At 39.5% G+C, this 23,038-nt stretch overlaps 3 protein-coding genes across 3 annotated transcripts; 1 reads left to right on the top strand and 2 right to left on the bottom strand.

Annotated features, from left to right (window-relative positions):
- Nucleotides 1–2,279: 2,279 nt before the first annotated feature.
- LOC105051128 (GRAS family protein RAM1-like) lies at nucleotides 2,280–5,974 on the bottom strand. Its single transcript, XM_019852906.3, has 2 exons — nucleotides 4,621–5,974; nucleotides 2,280–3,507 (listed from the first exon to the last, which is right to left on the bottom strand). Exons 1-2 carry the CDS (start codon nucleotides 5,725–5,727, stop codon nucleotides 2,413–2,415), a joined length of 2,202 nt encoding a protein of 733 aa, XP_019708465.2. The 5' UTR covers nucleotides 5,728–5,974; the 3' UTR covers nucleotides 2,280–2,412.
- A 4,482-nt stretch (nucleotides 5,975–10,456) lies between these two features.
- On the top strand, nucleotides 10,457–11,850 carry LOC105051027 (uncharacterized). The gene is made up of 2 exons (XM_010931288.4): nucleotides 10,457–10,721; nucleotides 10,804–11,850. The coding sequence occupies exons 1-2, from the start codon at nucleotides 10,559–10,561 to the stop codon at nucleotides 11,685–11,687; spliced, it is 1,047 nt and encodes a 348-aa protein (XP_010929590.1). The 5' UTR covers nucleotides 10,457–10,558; the 3' UTR covers nucleotides 11,688–11,850.
- A 472-nt stretch (nucleotides 11,851–12,322) lies between these two features.
- Nucleotides 12,323–22,359, bottom strand: LOC105051026 (glutamate-1-semialdehyde 2,1-aminomutase, chloroplastic). Its single transcript, XM_010931287.4, has 3 exons — nucleotides 22,090–22,359; nucleotides 15,825–15,998; nucleotides 12,323–13,591 (listed from the first exon to the last, which is right to left on the bottom strand). The coding sequence occupies exons 1-3, from the start codon at nucleotides 22,264–22,266 to the stop codon at nucleotides 12,524–12,526; spliced, it is 1,419 nt and encodes a 472-aa protein (XP_010929589.1). The 5' UTR covers nucleotides 22,267–22,359; the 3' UTR covers nucleotides 12,323–12,523.
- Nucleotides 22,360–23,038: the final 679 nt, after the last annotated feature.

Here is a 23,038-nt window from a genome sequence, read left to right as displayed (position 1 = left end):
TCAGGCTGATTATCTTCATCACCATCTTCATCTTCATCATTGTTACTATCCTCATCAAGCCATTCTTCTTGAGCCTCATTCTCATCTGATTCAAAACTTCGATTATCAAAATTTATTCCAGTGCTGACCCAATTATCGTCCCCTATTTGAGTGTCGTATCCCATACTTATTGCTACTTCTAGCATAGAAGAAGTTACCATAGAAGAAATTACTATAGAAGAAATCACTATAGGATTTTGAATAATTGGACAACTAGGGCCAACAATATTAGAATGCTGTTCTGCAAACATGGCCTCAACACTAATGGTTCGTACCATTGGAGTTACGAAAGGTGAAGAAGGCCCAGAGGTATTGTTCTCTTGGGTTAAAAGCCTACTAAAGTATCCAAACTTCGATACTATCATTTGAGTAGTATTTTCAATAGAGGATATATCTTTCTTTTCAATATATAATTCAATATATCGGTATTCTGAAAATTTCAAAGAGAATGTCAGCATTTTTTGGATATCTTCATCATTATCAATTGAAACTAAGATATACTTGCTCTGCATTAACTATCTCCACCTTAATTTGATTTCATATTCTTCTCTGTCTATTGGAATACCACTGTATAGATGATCCAATAATTTTTGACGTGATAATGATAAAGACAGTCTAACCATCCGACTTGCAGGCTGACTGTACTGTATGCTATCTTCGTCATTTTCTATTGTGCTATCATAATACAATAGTAGATGAACCCTAGCATTGGTCATTTTTTCAAAAAATTCTGATAATATTAAAATCAAAATATTTAATATTAATAATTATTTTAATAAAATGGCTTACATAATAAATGTATCCTATCATCAACTAATAGATAAAGATAGGTCCTATCCCATTTAGAAATTATATTAATTTTATAGGACATTACAGTAATCAAATGATATGCAATAGAATTTGAAAAAAATTTCGACAGCATTTTTTCTTAGTTTTCTCTACATGACTGGAGATATGTAAGGAAAATTAAAAAAAATACTGTCCGAAATTTCTTTCAAATCCTCTGCGTATCGTTTGATTACTGTAATTACCTATAAAATTAATTACAATTTTCAAACTGTTCAAACTGGACAGTCAATTGACCAATGTACATAATTCTCCCATCCGTACAAAAATATATAAATGTACAGATGCTGTAGAATATGTACATTAATCAAGAGACGGATCTACGGTTCTATGTAATGCAATATATTTAAATTTTTTAATCAAATTTGAAAAAAATAGATTTCGATCGATTTTCAATAATATAACAAACAACATTAATATATTAATAGATACATTAAATTAACGAATACATTAGCAAAAAAAATAACTGAAAAAGTTCAAAAGGAGAGAGAGAAGGAAGAGGAAGGGGGGATGTGGTGTGGGTGGGGGGGGTTGTCGGATGGGAGGGGGAGGGTTCGTCAGACGACTGGTCGATCGGACAGAGGGAGAGAGAAGAGAGGGCCGGCAAGGGGGAGGGGGCAGCCAGATGGGGGGAAGGGGGCAGCCGGTAGGGGGGGCCAGCCAGTGGGCGGTAGGGGGGTGTCGGATGGGGGGAGGAGGGGGCTGAGGGAGGAAGAGGTGAAGAGGGAGAGAAAAAAAAGAGGCGCGGGGGGGGGAGGGGGAGGGGGGCTGCAGCTTACTGAAATGGATCGGAGAGGGGGCATCATCGGAGAAGAAGGATCAGAGAGAGGGCGTAATCAGAGAAGAAGGATCTAAAAGGAGACGTTGAGTTTTTTTTAATATATATATAAAAATATATAAACATCATTTTGAATAGTGTTTCTAAAAATGTCATTCAAAATGACATTTTTTAGAAGAAACACCGTTCAAAATGATGTTTCTAAAAGTACCATTTTAAATGATGGTTTTAGAAATACTATTCACAATGGCGTTTTTAGAAATGCCACTTCTAGTGGTATTTTTATTTTCCTCCACGTAGAGAACTGACTAGATCACATAAACGTCATTTGGAATGGCATTTTATCCGTAAAAAACATCTTTTCAAATAATATTTTTCTATTTTGTATTATTTTGATAAATAAATTTTAATTTGTATTAAATTGATAATTTTTTTTTTTAAATTTATACCAGTACGGTAAAAGACTCAACCATCTTCCTGCTAACCTACTACAAAAATAATTGCACCATCATCGTGTTTATATATATATATATATAATAAAATTTTGTACATCCGATATATACCACAAGTGGAAACAGCAACTATATATATATATATAGATATATCTCATTATTTCATCTCCCTATCCCTCGTCTGACCTCTTATTCATGAATCATGGCCATACCACGATCGATAACCTACATCCAAGCTAGCACACGTAAAATAAGAACACCAGGCCGGCCCCCTCAATCCAACCCCATGGATCCGCATCAACACCTCCACGCCGAAGCCGCAATGATCGCCCTGTCCTGCCACCCCAAAAACATGAACCCATTGTCCTCCGTCAACCTATACCCATCGCAGGCATACAATCCCAACAGTATCCGGCTCTGGTTGACGGAGTTGGCACTCAACGCCACCCCCTTGAATCCTCTCCCCTCCATCACCTTCCTCCACCTCTCCAGCCTCTCATGCCTTGCCACCCTCTCTGCCCCCTCGCTCGCCACGATGTTCTTAATCTCCGGCGCGAAGATGTACTGCTCCACCTTCGCCCTCGCCGCCGAATCCGCCGGAAAAGTGGCGTCCAACGAGTCGAACAGCGCCGAGTAGTAGTGCAGTGCCTCCAAGAACCTCCCCAAGAAGTAAGGCCCATTGTGGCTGGCTTCTTTCTCCACTAGAGTGACGATTTTGGGCGCCTGGTCGCGAATCATGGAGAGGAGCTGGCCGAGGTGGGCGCCGGGGACGCGGTGGAGGTGGCAGACGGCGTTGACGGCGAGGGCCTCGCCGACGCGGCGGTGGAGCATGCTCGGGCGGAGGTCCTCGAGGCGGTCGGCGACCGCGGGGTGGAACTCGAAGGGCACGCGGAGGGAGTGTGCGAGCTCGGCGAGGTGGCGCCCCGTCCGGTGGACCAACTCGGCCGGGTGGCCGACGCCGGTGATTCGGAGGGCCGGAGGGCCCCCCGGGCGGGCGGCGAGGGCTTGGAGGAAGGCGGGCCATTGGTAGCCTTGGAGGATGTCGAGGTCGACGATGTGGACGCGGTCCTCGGACTCGAAGGCCTCGAAGATGGCCTGGTTGGCGGTGAAGTGGGCGAATTTGACGTAGGGGCAGGCCTGGTAGAGGATCTGGTAGATCTTGAGGGTGTCGAGGGAGGGGGGAGGGTAGGGCATGGGGGAGGGGGAGGGAGACAGACGGGCGGCGAGGGCGTCGGCGAAGCACGAGGCCACGCGCTGCATGGAGTCCCCGATGGGGGAGACGACGTGGTTGAGGTGGTGGAGGTAACGCCGGGCGGTGAGGTAGTCATCCTTGGCCACCGCCTCGGCGCAGGCCAGGAGGAGGTGCACCAGCTGCAACCCACTGTCTTGTTCCTGAGATAAATGGATTGAGGAAAATGTTTAGAAGATTATTTACAATTAATATATTCTACTAAACCGAATTATAGTCTCTTTGATTATGCACACATACATACACACGCATGCACGTACATATGTATGAATGTATATAAATCTATATATAAACACATATACTTTCAAATTAATTAATTGAAATTATGAAGAAACTGAGCTCGTTAGGATCAATAATGGATGTATTAAGTTTATATTGCTCAAAGTTAATCCTACAATGACAACACTAGGGACATACAAGAGCGCAGGTATCCACCTTTAGAAAGAGACAACACATCATTATGTTCAATAATATAGTCTCTTCTCTTGTCTGAAATTATTTTTGGACGTCTGGAGTTAGCATCGATTCGTAGTGGGTAGAGGGGATGACGACAAGATGAGAACTGTTCACAAATATATTTCAAATATTAATCTCTATATGATGGCGCATACATATTGACCTCAGAAAGATGGATAAGCTCTACATGTGGGCACGATAGCGACATCATGCTAGCAGTAACGTTGTCCTTGCTTTTAGCAGGTAACGTTAATGCTGCCTAAATGTAAGACATGAGCCCTGGTGTCTGTTGCCAACAAGGTTCTTTTAATCATCATTAGAATGGTTGTATGTCACACTAAAGCTATAAGCTTTGGACAATTGCAAATCCATTCTGTATTAATTACACCAGGGGCTCCATAACATGACCTCGTAATCTTTTAAGTTGCATCCTGTTTCTGTTCTTTCTACTTTCTTTCCTCTTCCTCTCTGTCTCTCTTCGCTCAATTTGGACATAAGTGGCTTAGGTGCAGATGGGACAGATGTGCAACAATCTGCTAGACCAATCTAAATGTCTCCGATACAATCAGAGTTGTTATGGCAAATAAACCCGGCCCTTATGATTAATTGAACTGCACCGCTTCCGATTGAATGCAAACATACGTGCAAACATGCATATGTTTCTCTACGTAACTACATGTATGCATGCCTACATGTGTGTGTATATATTTATAATTTATTGTGCATTCATGCATGTTTATGCACATGTATGCATGCGTGCATGCATGTTTGAAAGTGGTCAGGAGGAGAAAGACTAGCACCTGCTCCGACTCGGAAGGTATTATTGGACCACCCAGCAAGCCATGGTATGAAGCTTCCACCAACTCAGTCTTACCCACCGATCCAAGCAATCCATGATCAATATCCCTCCCTTGCTGCTGTGCCGCTCCCCCAACCCCAAACTGATTCATCTGATACAAACCCCCATCTCCACTTATTTGCAGCCCTGTGTCCGTTTCACCCACAGCATCTCCATATCTTGACTCCATTGTCAGGCAGTCCAGGAGCGATGGCAGGGTCGCTGTTGGTGTCATCTCAAAGGCCTCTGAAGAGCACTCGATCCCCCCTGTGCTCTTCAATGATGATGTATACGTGCTATAGTTCTCCCTGCCATACTCATCCAAGAACGCATCCATCGCCGGCAGTGCTAGGCACTCGCCATGAACAACCTGAGTGGAAGAAGAATATGGAGAAGAAGAGCTGTTAACGCCCTTGTGGAGTGGGCTTTGTGACTTCCCTTTGCCATGGTTGGATGAGTTATATGAAGGTGAGGTGCACCCATGGAGCCCATGCATCCCATGCACGTAGCCATAATTGCTATAATGACTATAGAGAGAGTTGAGGCCTGTTCTCCTAGGTGATGACACCATGGACTCTCTTTTAGGCGAAGATACCATGTAATCTATCTTAGGAGAAGAGACCATGAAGTCCCTCTTAGGAGAAGAGATCAAGCAGTCCCTCTTCGGAGAAGAGACCATGTAATCCCTCTTAGGAGAAGAGATCATGTAGTCCCTCCTAGGGGAGGAGATCATGTAGTCCCTCTTAGGAGAGGAGATCATGTAGTCCCTCCTAGGGGAGAAGATCATGTAGTCCCTCCTTGGGGAGGAGATGATAAAGTCAGTGCCTGAGTCGATCTGGTCGGCAAACAAGGACTCCCATAAGGAGCTATCCGGCGACTGGATCTCGATGTCGATGTCCACGTCGAACTTGAGCCCTTGGAAGGTGGTCGGGTTGTTGGGCTCCGGCTCGGAGGAGGCAACCGCGTTGGATTCCGACACCGATGCCGTCGGTGAAGACGGTTGCTGCTGATTCGTTGTAGGGATGTCGTTGCTCTTTAAGCTCCCCATGCTTTTACATCGAGAGTTCATCTTCTTCTCTAGCTATAGAAACTCAATAAGAGAAACGCTTTTAGACAAAGCTCACTGCTCTTATCATTGCACTTCATACATTGAGGACAAGGGTGCTATGGAGAGAAGGGAAAGAGACGGATATATTAGATGCTCAAAGGTTTGTTTCAATGTCCAACTTTGTGAGGGAGGGGAATTCGGTGACCGAAATCCGGTTCTTGACCTCAAGTGCGTGGAGCTTTTATGGTGCATGGGGCATCACTACCTTATTAATTGCTCAGAATTCCTTTGGGGGGGTCACTAAGGGGCCCCCAGTCTCTTTGGTGGATTTATTTTAATACTGGGCTTACGTTCCAACGCCAGCGTGAGGGGGTGAGGGCCCACCGGCATTGGGTGGGCCGGCATATGAACTAAATGCCAAGGGACGCGGTTTGGGGGATATTTCATGGAGGGTTGAAGAAGCTGGGGTGAGAATGACAGCAATGGAGGAGAGACAAGGAGGAAAAGCTTTGGCGATGCCGTCGGTAGCGGCGTCGGTGGCGCCGCCTAGGCCTTGGATTTGCCAAAGGATTTGAGTCCTTGGAACTGTCCCTTATTGGGCCTTTCCTCGAAGGCGGCATCTGCTTCATCTGTTTCTCTGTTCATTATATTTTATCTTTTTATAAGAATATACTTGAAAAAAACTAAGTTAGGCGTTCCTATTCTTTAATAAATCTTATGGTGCCTTTTAGGCTCACAATAGCTTATTTGGTCCGACTGCATCGATAAGAGCTGAATGTGGCAAGTGGCAAGTGAATTATCTTGAGATCATCTGCATTTACCATGAACGGCACATGCCGATTGATGGATTGGGATCGTATCTTTCAGGCAAAAGAAGGATGCATCCTCCTTCGAATACACGTATGTATTCGAATACATACATGTGAATTTACCCTCCTTCGAATATATGTATGTATGTATGCATATATGTATATGTATATGATAGATGGATGGATACATGCATGCATGTATGTGCGCATGTATATGAGACATGCATTGTGGAGGAGATGAAATGCATGCCACTCTAGATGAAATGTACTTGATTAGACTCTTTGAGGCATGTTAATTTTTATCGAAGAAGCAATAGATTTTAGGTAATATGTTATAAGCTCAGTTGCCTCCAGTTGTTGTGGTAACCTGAAGTTGATCACATCTGTATTGTAGAACTTTATAAGTGCCTTCAATAAATTTTCTAAAACCGAGTTGAGTTAGTAATGGAGGTAGTGACACTTAAGGAAGAGGTGCAACCTGAGCTCCTCTTAAAAAGTATAGAAGTACGTCTTGCTTGTATGCAACATAAGCAGGCCTTCCAACACAAATCGCTTGAGACAAGCATGTTTTGATGGTACTCATACAATGATGCCGTGTTACTAGAGAACCAAGTCCATGGAGCTTAAGTATGTAACAATAGATACAGTGCAACCTTTTGTAAGATAAGGGTTATATCTTTTGCATGAAAGAATGATTCTCCTTCCTTCATATGAATCCACTGTTGGAATGCACAATAGTTGCTTTGTGACCTATGCAGATAGATGAATGAAAAGTTTGAAGTGCTTTGAGATCTTTATTGGGTGCACTCCAACAACCGACACTACGAAAGAGGATCAATCATTCTTTTGCATAAAAGATACTATCCGAAACCTCTTTTTTTATCAACACAACACTAGCGAACATATTCCAATTAGGAGAAAACCTTTATAGAGTCTCATCAAACAATTCATGTATGGAGTTGCTAAGGAGATCAACCCTAAGAAACGCACGTCTATCTTTTCTTGCAAGGAGATCAACCCTAGAAGCTTCTCTTTGTTCTTTCTGATTGCGACTCTTGCAAGGAGATGGGCAATTACATTGCTTCATACTGGCCAGGCACGGCTTAGAAATGCATGTGAAATCATGTCAAACTGTGTCAAACTGAAGTGCACCTGAACCATGTCTAGATCACCCAAATTGTTCTGAACAAGATCATCTGCTAACCTTCACCTTTTTGGAGCGAATCAGCCGCCCATGCTAGCTTATTCAAGGATGCTATGTTAAACATGCTGCAATTAGTTTCTAAGAAACACTGCATTGGCACCTCCTCTAACATGAGCAAGAGTGCACCACAACAAGGTTACTGCAGCATTAGCAGTGGAAGGGCGTCGGATCCAACACTACTTACTATTTGATGGATTCATGCAACATGAGCCTTTCGATATGTATCGAGATTCTTATGAAGTACTGGTTTTTATGTGATGCACACATGCATCACGTCTGATACTTGCTTTCCTATTTTGATGTAACGCGAGTATCTATGCTGCACAGACCATCAAACATGATGCATTAACTATGGTCTTGTGTATTACGGATACATGTAGGTCTAGGTCAACTTGACTACCTAATCGAATCAATCTTGTTGGTTTGGTCCAGCTAAGGTTTTATATATGATTAGGTTGGTTCTGGTTCTAGCAGGCCAGAAATCTGGTTGGATTGGGTTCGATCCGGATAAAGAGACAAGTAACCCAAATCTGACCCGACTTGATGTAAACACATACGTGGGTCGGATTTGGGTTCAAGAGTCGAGTACCCTAAACCTAACACAACCCGATGCATGCACACAAGCGCGCACACATTCTTTGTTAGGTTCAAGCTCGTAATATTAGAGATCTTTCTTTGTCATCACTAGCTTTTACGTTTTTATATATATTGGATGGATAGGTTTGATTAAATATTTACTTATGCTTATTTCAATATTGGAATAATGTCAAATGTCATCAATGCTTTTGTTCTCACTATTTATCTTTTTAGATTCTCTATTGACTTTCTAACATGTGTAAATGAAAATTATGGTTAAGTAGATGGAAATAGAATTAATCTTCATTTGTTAGTTTGACAATGGAGGCCAATCATAGTGCTCTATTCGAGGTGATCCACTGTGCCTTCACATGCACTTTGTGCTCCCTTATTTAGCCCAATCAAGAGGCAAAATCCTACCAACATGAAGTTCGCACCAATGAGATACCAATATCAATATTAAAGTCCAAAAGAAAATTGATCATAGAATCCTTCTAGTTCCTTGCACAAGACAACCGTCCCACTTCCAAGACAATAGAAAAACCATTTTATTCTCAACGAAGGATATAGTTGAAAAATGCTAGACATGAACTTTGAAGAATAATGTCAAGACAATCAGGGTTAGCACTAGTTTAGGAGGTGAAGGGTCAAGCGTATAGGTTGTGGATCCTGTTTATACCGAAGTTCTTACTCCTTCAACCATAGTTTTTATATTTGCTCATGTTGCTTGAAGTAAAATAAGCTTACAAGGTCACAAGTACCCAGAACAATATATTAAAATTATAGCTTGTCCTAATAGTCGCACTCTTCTAAGTAGTTTTATATTGATTCTTGGATGGTGCACCTCCGAAATGGTGAATCTCCTCTTTTACTTTCAGAGGATATTTGGTTCGTAATCAGAATCAGAATGAGAATGAAAATTGGAATAGCTTGGAAACAGAATCGGAATAGCCAAATCTTCCAAAATATTTGATTCACGACCGGAATCGAAATTAGAATGAAAAATTGAATCCATAGAGGAGCGTAGGGATTGAGTTCTATATAAATTGATCCATTTCCATTCCATTTCGGAATCGAAATATAACTCTTTCCAACCAAATGGTTGGAATGGGAGTCACCCATTCCGATTCTGATTCCAGACACCCACTCCTCCCAACCAAACACCCCCTCAAAAAAATTGGGGTCTGAAATTGAAATTGATGACTCCCATTCCAACTATTTGGTTAGAAATCCCATTCTGATCCCGATTCCAAGATAGAATGGGAATAGTCCAATCTACTTAAAACTCAATCTCTACTCTCCCTTAAGGATTCAAATTTTCATTTCAATTTTAATTTCGATCATGAACCAAACATTTTTAGGATTTGACCATTCTGATTCTGATTTTCATTCCGATTTTGATTTCGATTCTGATTGCGAACCAAATATCCCTTCAAAATAATGCCTCCAGCATAGTGAAATATTCTATTATTAACCAAACACTTTTAGGGATTTGACCATTCTGATTTTGATTCTCATTTCGATTTTAATTTTGATTCTAATTGTGAACTAAATATCTCTTCAAAATAATGCCTCCAGCATAGTAAAATATCCTATTATCTCTCCATAATCTTTGATTCTTATCCAATGCTCCGAGTCGCTATCCTAGCTGTTGGAGATGGAGCAAAAACCGTAGAATCACTTGTAGAGAAAAGAAAAAAAGAAAAAGAGGAAAGAAAAAACAAAGGATCTGTTGCTTCACATATGTCTTCTTTTTCCTTTTTTAATGAGATGCTTCATATATGCTTGAATAGAAAGGAGGAGAAAATCCAAACCATAACCCTACTTGGCAGCGAAGAGGAAGTGCTTAGAGTGGAAAGAGAACGTGATAAGTTGAGTTCCCACACAAAAGCCAGCAGCCCAATCTTCTATTCTATCCGTACCCATGTCCTGTAGCAGACATTTGGCCATCTTTGTACTTCAGAATAATCTCCAAATAATTCACAACACCCGTGACCACACACCAAACAAACTCCCAGCCATAACATACCCTACATAATACCGAAAGGACTTCACATGTCTTTGTTTCATGTGAGTGGACAGTTCCTTTCAATCTCTTTTGATTACCAATTTGTACAACACCAGCTACTCACGGGCCCAAAGATTTCACAACCCTCTCACCTCCAAACCATAAATCAAATGCTTCAGAGACAAGCCCAAGCTGTACCAGCACATTTGTATTCTTAGAACCTCTTCCAGAAGAAGCCCCTCTCTCTCTCTCACCATGAATCCCAGAATCCTCATTGTTCTTGTTCTAGTTCTTTTAACGAAGACCCTATCCCTTGAAACTGATCCAAAGCCCACCTCCAACATCACTGTGATGGGCACCGTCTTCTGTGATGCCTGCTCTAACAGCACCTTCTCCAAGCACAGCTACTTCTTGCAAGGTATAAAAGAAGGAACACATGTATGGTCCAATACTCAAGTTCCTCACTAGAAGCTTATTCTCATGCATTTGATCTCTTCCAGGTGTTAAAGTGCGAGTTGAATGCAACTTCATAGTGAATTCCACATCCAAGGAAGACATATCGATCATGGTCGACAGAACCACAGATAAATATGGAGTTTATAGGCTCGACATCCCTCCGGTCGACGGCTTTGAATGCAGGGAGGGCCGGGAGATGGAATCCTTCTGCCGGGCGACCTTGATGGGTAGTCCATCTTCCCTTTGCAATGTCCCTGGCTTGAGCAGCTCAACTGAGCATGTGGCAATCAAATCTAGAGATGCCAGTTTGTGTGTCTATAACTTGAATGCTTTGTATTATAGGCCAGCCAAGAAGGATCCTACTTTGTGTGGGACTGATACAGGACAACCATCTAGCTCTCTGAATTCCTCATTGTTCTTCTGGCCTCCCTTTTTCTCACCATTCCCTTTCCCCTTCCCAAGTCCACCATCATTCCCTTTCCCATTCCCTCACATTCCATTCTTGACCCCACCACCATCTTTTCCTTTCCCTTTACCCCCTTGGTTTTCACCTCCAAGTCCACCATCTTTTCCTTTTCCCTTCACCCCAGCACCAAAGCCACCAGCTTTCCCTTTCCCTCCAATACCATTTCTTTTTCCACCACCACCTCCTCCACCATCATTCCCCTTTCCACTGCCACCTTTTCCTCCATTAACTCCAATCCCCTTTCCACCAATGCCTCCCTTCACTCCAATTCCATTTCTATCACCGCCTCCACCACCGCCACCTCCACCTCCACCACCATCTTTTCCTTGGCCATTCCCACCTTTCCCATTTCCTCCTTTCCCTCCTGGTCCAAAACCTGGCCAGCCATCACCACCTCCACCAGTGCTTTCGCTAAGAGACCCAAAGACTTGGTTTCCTTCCCTTCCTCCATCCCCCCCCTAATAAACCATAGAACCACCATCCACTGTTGCAGCTTTCTTTACCAATCACCATAGTTTCTATTTTATTTTATTTTATTTTGTTTCATTTTATATTTAAAGTGCGCATTGTACAAGTTATTGATCATATATTGTAAACAATAACAGAACTACAAAATACTTTGTTAGTTTACAATGTCACAGCGGTTTATGGAATTTACTTGATCTCGTGTAACCTACAGATAAGCAACGAACAACTACCTGCTTTGGAACGTCTCACAGGATCCATGCAATGACCAACTTTCTTGGTGATATTTGGTTGCAAACTACTCTCTTGAATAAAGTAAATACAAAAGCAGTAGTTCTTCAATTTAATGCAAGTAAAAAAGCCCTTAACAGCTCATTCCTATCCCAAAGTTCAACAAGCTGTTGTAACCCAACTTACCCAAAAAGAAAAAACATTTTAGAAGCGTTTCAAATAGCATACTTTTGTTTTTCCAGAATCCTAATGAAGTTTGCTCAACATGATACGGTGGTGATTCTTAATAAAAGGCACTCAATCTCCAAATAGAATGCTTCCAAAGAAACGCACCCATTAATGATCACACAAATCCACCACTTTATAAAAACAGATGCAACATAGTGTATTAAAAGAAAATGTGAATCAAGCTAGGAATTTATATTGCATATCATAAAAATGCAAGAACATAAAATAAACTTCACAGCAGATACAATAGTTCTCAAGAAAAACCTTGTGTAACCTTACACATACAAAATCAGCTACAACAAGCAAAGGGAAGAAAAGAGAAGCAAAGCAATAAAAGAAAGCAAACCTTAAAAGTTGGGAGCTAGTTTCAATTATCAAATCCGTCCGAGTACCTTCTCAGCGGCCTCAACTGTTTGCTCAATGTCTTTAGAACTATGTGCTAAACTTGTAAACCCTGCCTCAAACTGTGAAGGAGCCAAGTATACACCTTCCTCCAACATCCCCCTGTGAAACCTTGCGAATTTTGCAGTATCACTCCTTTTTGCATCCTCAAAATTGTGGACTGGTCCTTCTGTGAAGAAGAACCCAAACATTCCACGGATATATCCACCCGACATCTCATGTCCAGCTCTCTTCCCAGCATCCAGAATCCCATGAACAAGCTCGCCGGTTATCTTATCCAAGTACTCATAACATCCAGGCTCCATTAACCGCCCGAGAGTGTGAATTCCAGCAGTCATTGCCAAAGGATTCCCACTCAAGGTCCCTGCCTGGTACATTGGCCCTGCTGGAGCCACCATCTCCATGATATCCCTCCTCCCACCATAAGCACCAACAGGAAGGCCGCCACCAATTATTTTCCCCAATGTAGTCAAATCAGGAGTAACACCAAAATACTCTTGAGCCCCACCAAAAGCCAGACGGAAACCAGTCATCACCTCGTCAAAGACTAGAAGAGCACCTTCTTCTTTTGTGATCTCACGGAGAGCATTCAGGAATTCAGATTTTGGTGCAATAAAGCCAGCATTTCCAACAACTGGTTCGAGGAAGACAGCAGCAATCTCACCTTTGTGAGTGCTGAAGAGGTGCTCTATGGCTTCAATGTCATTGTACGGGGATGTTAGAGTGTAACAGGTGGCACCTTTTGGGACGCCGGGGGAGTCAGGAAGGCCAAGAGTGGCAACCCCACTGCCTGCCTTTACAAGGAAAGGGTCTGCATGGCCATGGTAGCAGCCTTCAAATTTGATGATTTTTTCTCGGCTAGTGAATGCACGGGCAAGGCGGAGCGCACCCATGCAAGCTTCAGTTCCAGAGTTAACAAAGCGGACCATCTCAATGCTGGGCACACCTGAGATCACCATCTTTGCCAGCTCATTCTCTAACACACAGGGAGCACCAAAGCTTGTGCCTTTATTCAGTGTTTCAATAAGTGCAGCATTCACCTGCATATGGTGATACCATTAGAACACAACAATGTTTTCAGATTAAGATATTATTGTATGACTTTCCATATAATCTTGTTAATGCTGCATACCACATGGCAATACCATTGGTCCAACATATAGCTTCATTAATATGTTTTACAATATATACCAAGTCTACAATGTACAAAAGATTCCGACGCACTGAGTTCATTTGGACAGGAAAATTTCATCAATTTGCATGCAATCTTTAGCAACTTTATTTTCCACCAACAAAATTTGGACATGGTGAAGCATATTACTAAAACTTGCTCTTGATTAATGCTAATTCAGATTTTTTAAATAAGACACATATAAGATTCCTTCAAATCTGATTGTGGAAAATAGTCACATCCAGAAGTAAATAAGCAAGAAAAGTGAACTACAGCATATGCCTTTCTTTAATTCTTCCAATCAGTTCACAAAGTTTCCTGCTAATTGGTAGAATAGTTCGCATTTATAACATTACTGATATGAACAAATGGATTCGTATTTTCCTCATCAGTGAGAAATATGTAGTATCTGAGATAGCATGAAGTCCTAACATTCAGTTCTTTTGGCAGTCTCCCTCCATTTTTAATATATAATCTACTACAAGTGACGATATGTAAAGAAAATCAGCCAATTAAATATAATTTTAATATCAAAATCATTACTTATAAGATGCCTACAAAATAAGCATCCTGTTCATGCCTACCGGTGTGACTGTGCCCCCGCTTAAGTAGCAATTTCATCGTGCAAATTTTCCATTTCATTTGCTAATTAACTTTACTTACTAGTTGCTTACCTTTTGACAGCTACCTCCTTGGCCTCAAGAAACTATACCTACATATGGAGTCATCTAATTGTAACCATTTTATGCTTGCACAGACTAAATATTAGTTAAAAGCTCTAGAAGTGTTGTACATGGTAGATTTGAACTTCATCAAACTGCACATGCATAATGTTGATTCAATGCTAAAAAACATTTATCTGAAGGAGAGTGAGTTTTTTAGGTTCGCTTAACATGCCTGTTGCTGGCATATCTTACCAGCATTAGGTATCAAAGATTCTTACTTAGCACTTCAAGATTCTCCGCAATCAAGAATCCTGAAATCCAACACTAAAAGTTCTGATAAAATTTTTGATTGTACGATAGTAAAAATTAATTGTTGATATTAAAGTCCTGAATATCGCATGAGTATTTTTCTTTTCAATTTTTATATCAATACTTTAAATGCCTTTTTCTCACAGTAATTCACTCAAAGGGAATTTTTCAGATATAGGTTTGCCCTCAGCCTTGATTTGAAATAAAAGATAACATTTTTTCCAAGAAGAAAAAGAGAGCAAGGCTATAAGAGCAACGTGCTATTTTGAATGACACTGACTCGTAACTCTTTTCCTATCTTTATAATGTATATTCATTGGCTACCTTCATTTAAGTTCTTATACATACAAGCAAGGCTTTAAATGCCGTGGGATAAAGATGTGCCGGTTTCTCCATGGAATGAGAAGCCTCACTGTCCCATCCCGTTCCGACAACAGTCCGATCATGCATCTTGGTGAATATCCTCCATTTTTGTCCCCTTCTTCTTTTCTTTTCCTTTTCTTTCTTCCTTCCTTCTTCCTTCTTTTCTTCCTTTTCCTCTACCTTCCTTTCCTTTCCTTTTTCTTTCCTTTTATTCTCCCTTCCTTTATTTTTTTCATTTTTCTTCTTCTTTCTTTTCATTGTTTCCTTTTCTTCATCTTTCCTTCCTTTTCTTCTTTCTTCTTTCTTCTTTCTTCTTTTCTCTCTACATGGATGTGTTTTGGAGTCCCAAGCCTGTCCCAGTCCTGTTGTCTCACAAGAATGAGACGGGATGACTAAAACACCCCCCATCCCACCAGAATGTAAAACCTTGATACAAGTATTCATGCAAGCATGCATGCCTAGATACGTACATACATGCATATATTAACCAACCTTATGATCAACTGATATGCCATGAAGTCTTGCCAAAAGTTCAAATAACAGTTTGAGGAAGCCTATTTTCGAAGTTTGAAAACAATCAACCATGAGATGTTTGACTCCAATAACTATACCAACTATTTGTTTGTATCCATTGGAGCTACAGCTTAGATTAACATTCAAAAGTCAGCATATTAAAGATAAGTAGTCTCAAAAGAGCGGCTCTGAATGGAAGTCTTAAGGCCTATAAAAATTTATGAATAAGCATACACAAAGAAGGGATGGCACCTTGTCATCTGCATGACCAATTATAGCAGGGCCCCATGAACCAACATAATCGATGTACTCATTACCATCAACATCCCACATGTGAGAACCCTTAACAGAATCAAAAACTATGGGCTGTCCACCAACTGATTTGAAGGCACGAACAGGTGAATTTACACCTCCAGGCATCAATTCCTAACACCACATACTCCATCAGTAAAAGGAAAGAAATAATCATGCAAATATTGGCTTTCATATCGAGATAAAGGATTTGCTATATATTCATTGAAGGATATGCATGCAGCTCCATGGTTTGAATAACAAGATCAAAACCCATAACATGTTTGAAACCCACAGAAATATATGACAGGTATGTACATGCATCTCCACAGGTAAAACTTGATTTATGTTAAAAAAAGACTTTATGTTAAAAAAAGACCCAGCAAAGCTGCATACATGAATAAGGGCAGGCAAAGGAAACATAGAAGATATCAGGTGAATGGTGTAATATTATTTCTTAATAATACCAGCCATTAGTTAACCATGTTGATGCAAAATAAGGTGACATGTATAAGAACTGTGGTACATGGAAGAATGACAATGCAGCATGAAGATATCTTAAGCGCCCTCTAGTTAGAACACCATAACATATGATAGATCAGCAACATAAGCCACAAGCATACATTAGCACATAAAGAAAGAGACAACAAGCATAAATCTGAACAAGCTACTTTCTTCATGCAATCTCCTTCAGTGCCCCCAACAAGCTATATCCAGAGACCAGCACCAGCCAACACTTTTCAACAGGCAAATTATTAAGGAACAAGAGCCATGACAACTTTCTGAAGCATTAGAAGGTTTTGAAAATATATTGACACATCAGAAAGGTTTTTCATTTGCTAAAGCTGAAGATGTGCATGATCTTAATGAGAAATTTTGATAATAAGGACTTGTTAGATTATATTTCACTATCTACTCGGTGAACTGATATGAACATAACTGCCAAATAGATAATAACGAATATTGAATATTTACATGCCCTTCTTTAAAGCAACATATAAATGATTGTTGCAACAATGAAACTTCTCAAGTGAATGATAAAGAGTCAGATGATACCAAATGAAATTGACAGAAGGAATCTGAAACATAGAATGAAGCAATGCTATTTAACTGGCCAGTGTTGATGTTGTAAAAACATTAGGTTGAAGGAAAGAAACACATGGTACAAGTTCTTGACATGAAGCCCAAGATGTGGTTCCAGATCACAGTCCAACCTGATGCAGACATCCTGTCTATCCTAAAAGTTTGGGCTGAAACAGGTCATAACTAGAAGTAAAAAGAGGCCAAGTTGTCTAGAGTCTCAAAAAGAGAAAAACTACCAACAAATAAGTAGAAAAAAAATCAAGAAACTGAAATGTGTTAATTAAATTATATTGAGCATGTACTACAATTTGATAAATAAGTACTCTATAAAAATTACAAAATATACGGAAATGGCAATAAATGTCTTACAACTAATACCAGCATAATTAAAAAAATTTCCCAAATGAAATTTAAGCACTTCTACAAAGCCATTCAATATGCTAAACTAAGGACACAACTGCCCACTACAGAAACTCCAACGACTATGAAAGATCACTTCTAAATGTAAGATGAACCTAAAGCGGTTTCTTTTAAATCACACATTTCAGTCAAGTATCAAAACACATGATTTACCTGTATAGTTTAACCAGGCAAAAAGAAAAGAAAGAGATTTTAAACAAAATGTTAGATATTAGATGAGATATCAAACTAGTTGATAATTCTACAAATTATTGTAAATTTTGCGGTCCATTTCAATTGCTGCATTTAAGTCTTACATATTAACTGTCCTTTCAATTAAGATCATGACTATTGGTAAGGGAAGCTTACAGTGTTTGTCTCTCTAGATCTGCTTGAAACTAGATATTCCAATACAGAGGCATAGATCAAGAAATGTGAGAGTTGAGAAGTCTTAATTAGTAATCATAAACCTTGAATTTCACAATAGCTAACCAAAAGCTATAAAGTCATCAAGGAATATCTGAAAGTAACTGTAACAACCTAGATCCTCATCCAAAAAGGCTAACTGGATTATTTGGGTACCTTGGTCCTATATAAGTATCTAGAATCTATTCATTGCATAGCCGATGTGGGACTAAATATATGCCTACATAAGCCTTCGCATACGTCCTCTGTTTAAGTTCTGGCATCCTCGCCCGACTAAGGGTCAAATTTATTTAAATTCCATCACAAGTACCACAAATCCAATTATAAATACCATGATCAGCATGTGGTTAGTCCAAATAGCCGCATACTATAGTGTCCCTTAGTCCACATGGGCCATAGGCCAGGTTCACTTTAATACCACATTAACAACCTAGGACCTCACAAAAAAGGCTGGCCGGAAGTTATTATTTGAATTTTTTGATCCTATATAAGTACTCAGGAACTACCCATTACATAGTCGGGACTAAACGCACATTGGCACAGGTCCTAACAATAACATATGATAGAGATGAATTGAGAAGATGAACTGATTAGCTATCTCTAAATGAAACTAGAAATGCAACCTTCCTAAAAAAATGCATTCACATGCACCATATAGGAAAACCATATTTTATCGTCCACTCATGTTCTGTTAGGCCTTTCAAGTAGATCAGGTTTTCAATCATAATTAATCTAAATTATGTCTATACAATTATTATAATTTTATGATATGGCACATGGTGCCATGCTTAGAGCTTTTCTACAATTCTAGGTTGGTGCCTAAGGACTATAATTGATTTTTTTTAGTGTAAGTGATCCAATCAAGGAAAACAAAAGATTTATTTCAACTCACTAACATCTCTTGAATAAAATAATAAACAATAAGAATTTAGAAAGTGAGGCTCTCAGTAGTTAGTTGCATTAATTTTTCATAACCTACAAATTATAGTATATATCATGGGTAAAAAGTAGAGTCTATTGTCTTTGCTTTCACTCTCTCTATTCCCCTTCTCCAAAATCATGGTGTATGTCCTCTATTTATAATAATGAAGTCCTTATTTGAGTTGGATTCTTATTTTAACAAAAAGAAGAGAAAGTGTAAGTTCTCCACCATCCTATAGAGGTCCACTCATTTTATTTGAGTCGAATTTCTCTTCTAGTTAGAAGAGAATAAAAATTTCTCTCTTTTTATAATACTGAAGTCCAATTCACCCTAAAAAAAGATACAAATTATCAAAAATAATAAAAATATTTTAAAAATCCTCACAATTGAATAAATATTAGATCTCGATTTCTACATCAATTTTGTCTTCAGTAACATAGCCAATTGGAAGTTATGACTTCTCGAAATTTCAAATTCACGATTAAGTTATGGATATTAGTGAATCTTGCTCTTGAACTCTATCTGGATCTACTTGTCATAGCTAAAATACTTCACATTGAATCTAGTGATTCTCTTGGATCAAAACTCCTCTTACTTGGGAAGTTAGCTCCTGTTAAATTAAAATCAACGTTAGGTAAACGCTTGCTTTTGGGTTCTGTGGTTGAACCTCTAAGCTTTCCGATCATGGGGAAGGAAGGAGTTTCTTTAACCCACTTAACTCAAATATCTTGAATAAAATAATAAACAATAAGAATTTTAGTAAGTGGGGCTTTAAGCCCTTTACTTTTATTAATTTTTCATGACCCACAATTTATGCTGCATATCATAGATGGAAAATAGAGTCTATACTCTTTGCTTTTACTCCCTCTATTCTCCTTATCCAAAATCAAGGCGTATGCATTCTATTTATACTAGTGAGGTCCTTCTTATTTGAGTTAAATTTTTCTTCTAACAGAGGAAGGAGGCAAAATTCTCTACGATGCTTTAGAGGTCCACTCACTCTATTTGAGTCAAATTCCTCTTCTAGTTAGAGAAGGATGAAAATTTTTAAGTTTCTATGCTAGTGAAGTTCAATTCAAATCAAATCGGATTTCTCTCCTAATGAAAAAAGCATGCACATTACCATAAATAACAAAAATAATTCAAAAATTTTCAGATTTGGGAAGAAAATAGATCTTGGATCCTACATCAATTTTGTCTTCCATTGCATTGCTACATTCTCTGCAGATTAGAAATTATAGCTTGCTGAAGTTTTGGTTTGTAATTAAAGTCATAGATTTGGCCCGAACTCTATGTAGACTTGGAGTAGCAAGACTAGCCCATATCAAGTTTGATAATCCTCCTAGATCAATAAGCAAGGGCTTTGCTTATGGAAGATAGATGAAATGACTCTTGCAGTCATATATGCTTTCTTCCCTATTTAGTATAGATGAATGCTTTGGTCGGTAAAACATAGACGTACAAGAATAAAAGAAAAGAAATCCAACTACCATCTAGAAAGAACTATAAGATAACCAAGCCTTTATAGTAAAGGCAAATGATAACCCTATATAAGGCTTCAATTTGTACTAGAATTTCTTCATTCATTAGCATGTCACTTCTGGCTAACTAGTCCTCAATTAAGCAATTCCTCCACTGAGAAGTACTACCAATAAATGTTGGTATCTATTTATTAGCTCTTTATAGCAAAGCAAAAATTCTTCCACAGTTTGTATCTATTTATCCATTTATTAGCATGTCACTTCCGGCCAACTAGTCCTCAAGTCACCCAAGAACAAGCTTTAAATCACACATTTCAATCCATTACTCTAACACATTCCTTGGATGCAACAAAAACCAAATCCACCTAAAACCCAAGCACTTCATGAATCACCTGTGAAGCTTTAAATCCTACTTAATCAGTTAAATCTTCTCTACTTTATCTATTCCCAACTGTCTATCACATCATCAAATTAGCGCTATATAATCTTTAGTCCAACTCAAACTTGAGTTGCAATGACTACAACCTTGGGAAAATATCAAGATTAGTTTTTTCCAAGTTGTTTTCATATCGTCCAAACCAGCACTGGAATACATACATACATACAACATACATAAAGGCATACATAACCACTTAGATAGCATAAGCCATGCTGATGCTAAGAGCATAAAGCAAGATTACCATGAATCACAAACAAAGGCACAAAGTAGAGAATATAAACCACCATCCCCATGCTATTCTCTAATAATGGGACATCGACAATCAGGTCCATGTTTCTGCTTGTGGGGCTGCAACTACTCAAAGTTTCTGAAGACCTTTTGTTGGATAATTTTCTAAGGTGACTGGATGTTGAAACAGGTGCACTGCAAATTAGGTTTAGTTTAGTTCTGCAAACCAAGTATCTGCGGATGTAGACAAGGTCATATCAGGATGACAAGTTTCATGCGCAAGAATAAGACATGGGAACCATGCTTCACAGCTTGAGAATACCTACGAGACTGGGTAGAAAATCATCTATGTTCAGACAGTTCAATACTGCTACAGTGGACCAGGTTTAAGGTTGAGCGCTCAACAAAGTGAGAAGATGGACTCTGAAAAAAGACTAGTGGGAGCAGCAGCATCTGTCATAGCTTTGGTGAGAGACTCATGTGAGGCCTTAGAGGTGGAATTAATGGTTGCTGTAAACATGTTGATCTCTTATTTAAACCCAAAAATTTCAATTAGATACTTCTTAGACCTTCACATTGTCTGACACCACTCACCAACTAATGGAGCTAGAGCATTTCCAATTTTATTTTTGTACATCTTGGGGTAAGCTAATGAGACATTATTAAAAAAATAGATATAATCGTTCAATTTACTAAAACTCGGAACTCTACTAAGCGCATTCATGAGCTTTGTCATATCAGTCAAGATGCCAATAAGTCCGAGATTTAGAACACAACGAACGAGACAAACTCAATAGCAGCAGCAAATCAACCTATCCTTCTAAATTAACAAATTCATTTCATCCAAATAGAAAGAAACCAGATTCATTCTAGAGCTGAGGAATATCAAAATTCGGGCTTTTCTGTAAATCTGATCACGATTTGGATAAAAATTTCGCACAAAATCATTTCCCAACACATGAAACCAGATTCTTTGGCCGAATTAAACAGCATCCCTCTCAAAATTAGAGTTAAAAATCCAACCTATCCACGAAAAAGATCACAAAATCTAAGCAAAGTGTCAATAAAACAACTAAAGGAAACTCAATTTAAAGATTTAGAGCTGAAACACACCTCCTCAGCAAAAACAAAGGGAAAAGTCTAAATTTTGACCCGATGGACCAAAAATTTACGCTGCAAGGAAGCAATTTTTTTGAGGAATTTGATGCTTTTCAGATTGAAACGAGGGGGAGAGACTAGGGTTGGGACCTTGGCGGCGTCGAAGATCTCCTCGGATTTCTGGAGCGTATAGCTTTTCCCCTCCACGGAGACGGCATTCCTCACGACCACGGAGAAGACGCGGCGGGCCGAGCGCGAGGGCTTCGATGGCGGGAGGAGACAACGGTTCGAACTCCAGGAGAGCCCAACGCCTGCGACGCCCGTCATCTCTCGCGCTCTCTCGTTCTGGCTCGCTCGCGGCGGCCAGAGGATATGAGTCAGTGGCGTTGGATAAACTAAGCGTTTGATCGGAAACTCTGATTGGATATTGCGATACACGATGTATATATGATGGGGTCGGATGTTCAGCGTAGGCTTGGCTATGCACTGGGTTGGGCGGAAAAAAAAAAAGGAATATACCGAACCACGAACGTGATCCAGATCGGTATTCCTCGCTTCCATTTATATCATTTTGTTTTTGAAATTCAATTTTGTTTTGTTTTGAGAAAATTTTTAGCCGAAAAAGTTTAATTCCATCCCGATTCAAGTCTTCAGAAAATCGATGCAAACCGGTCTGACCAAACAAAACCCGACTGATGTGTGTAAGCGTATGTATACTTATATAATCAAGTCGGAACCGATCTGACCAAACAAAACCCGACTGATGTGTGTAAGTGTATGTATACTTATATAATCAAGTCGGAACCGACCATTGTGTACCTGTGTGTATATATATACATATATATATATATATATATATATATATATATATATACACACACATACATACACATATATATAAATTAGGGATGATAATTTTTGACATGATATACGAATCCGTTATGAACATGACATGGATTAATTCGATTTTGGATTGAGCTTATGTAGGTTCGGATTAAAAATGGATCGACACAATTGCGATCCGCAAAATTTGTATCATTTGTGAATTAACTCGCAAGTCCGAATTAGATCAAATATATATATATATATATATTATATA

This window comes from Elaeis guineensis, chromosome 9 (genome assembly GCF_000442705.2).
Source record: "Elaeis guineensis isolate ETL-2024a chromosome 9, EG11, whole genome shotgun sequence".
NCBI lineage: Eukaryota > Viridiplantae > Streptophyta > Magnoliopsida > Arecales > Arecaceae > Elaeis > Elaeis guineensis.
The sequence above is the reverse complement of the archived record's forward strand: the minus strand, read 5'-3'. Positions and strand labels throughout refer to the sequence as shown.

Bases quoted from the DNA above. Each gene is read 5' to 3' on its own strand.
- LOC105051128 (XM_019852906.3), bottom strand. From the start codon at position 5,727: ATGAACTCTCGATGTAAAAGCATGGGGAGCTTAAAGAGCAACGACATC. The intron at 3,508-4,620 runs GTGCTAGTCTTT...CATTTATCTCAG, and splicing joins TACCTTCCGAGTCGGAGCAG to GAACAAGACAGTGGGTTGCA.
- LOC105051026 (XM_010931287.4), bottom strand. From the start codon at position 22,266: ATGACGGGCGTCGCAGGCGTTGGGCTCTCCTGGAGTTCGAACCGTTGT. The intron at 15,999-22,089 runs GTCCCAACCCTA...ATGTGGTGTTAG, and splicing joins AGATCTTCGACGCCGCCAAG to GAATTGATGCCTGGAGGTGT. The intron at 13,592-15,824 runs GTGCCATCCCTT...CACCATATGCAG, and splicing joins TTGGTCATGCAGATGACAAG to GTGAATGCTGCACTTATTGA.
- LOC105051027 (XM_010931288.4), top strand. From the start codon at position 10,559: ATGAATCCCAGAATCCTCATTGTTCTTGTTCTAGTTCTTTTAACGAAG. The intron at 10,722-10,803 runs GTATAAAAGAAG...GATCTCTTCCAG, and splicing joins GCACAGCTACTTCTTGCAAG to GTGTTAAAGTGCGAGTTGAA.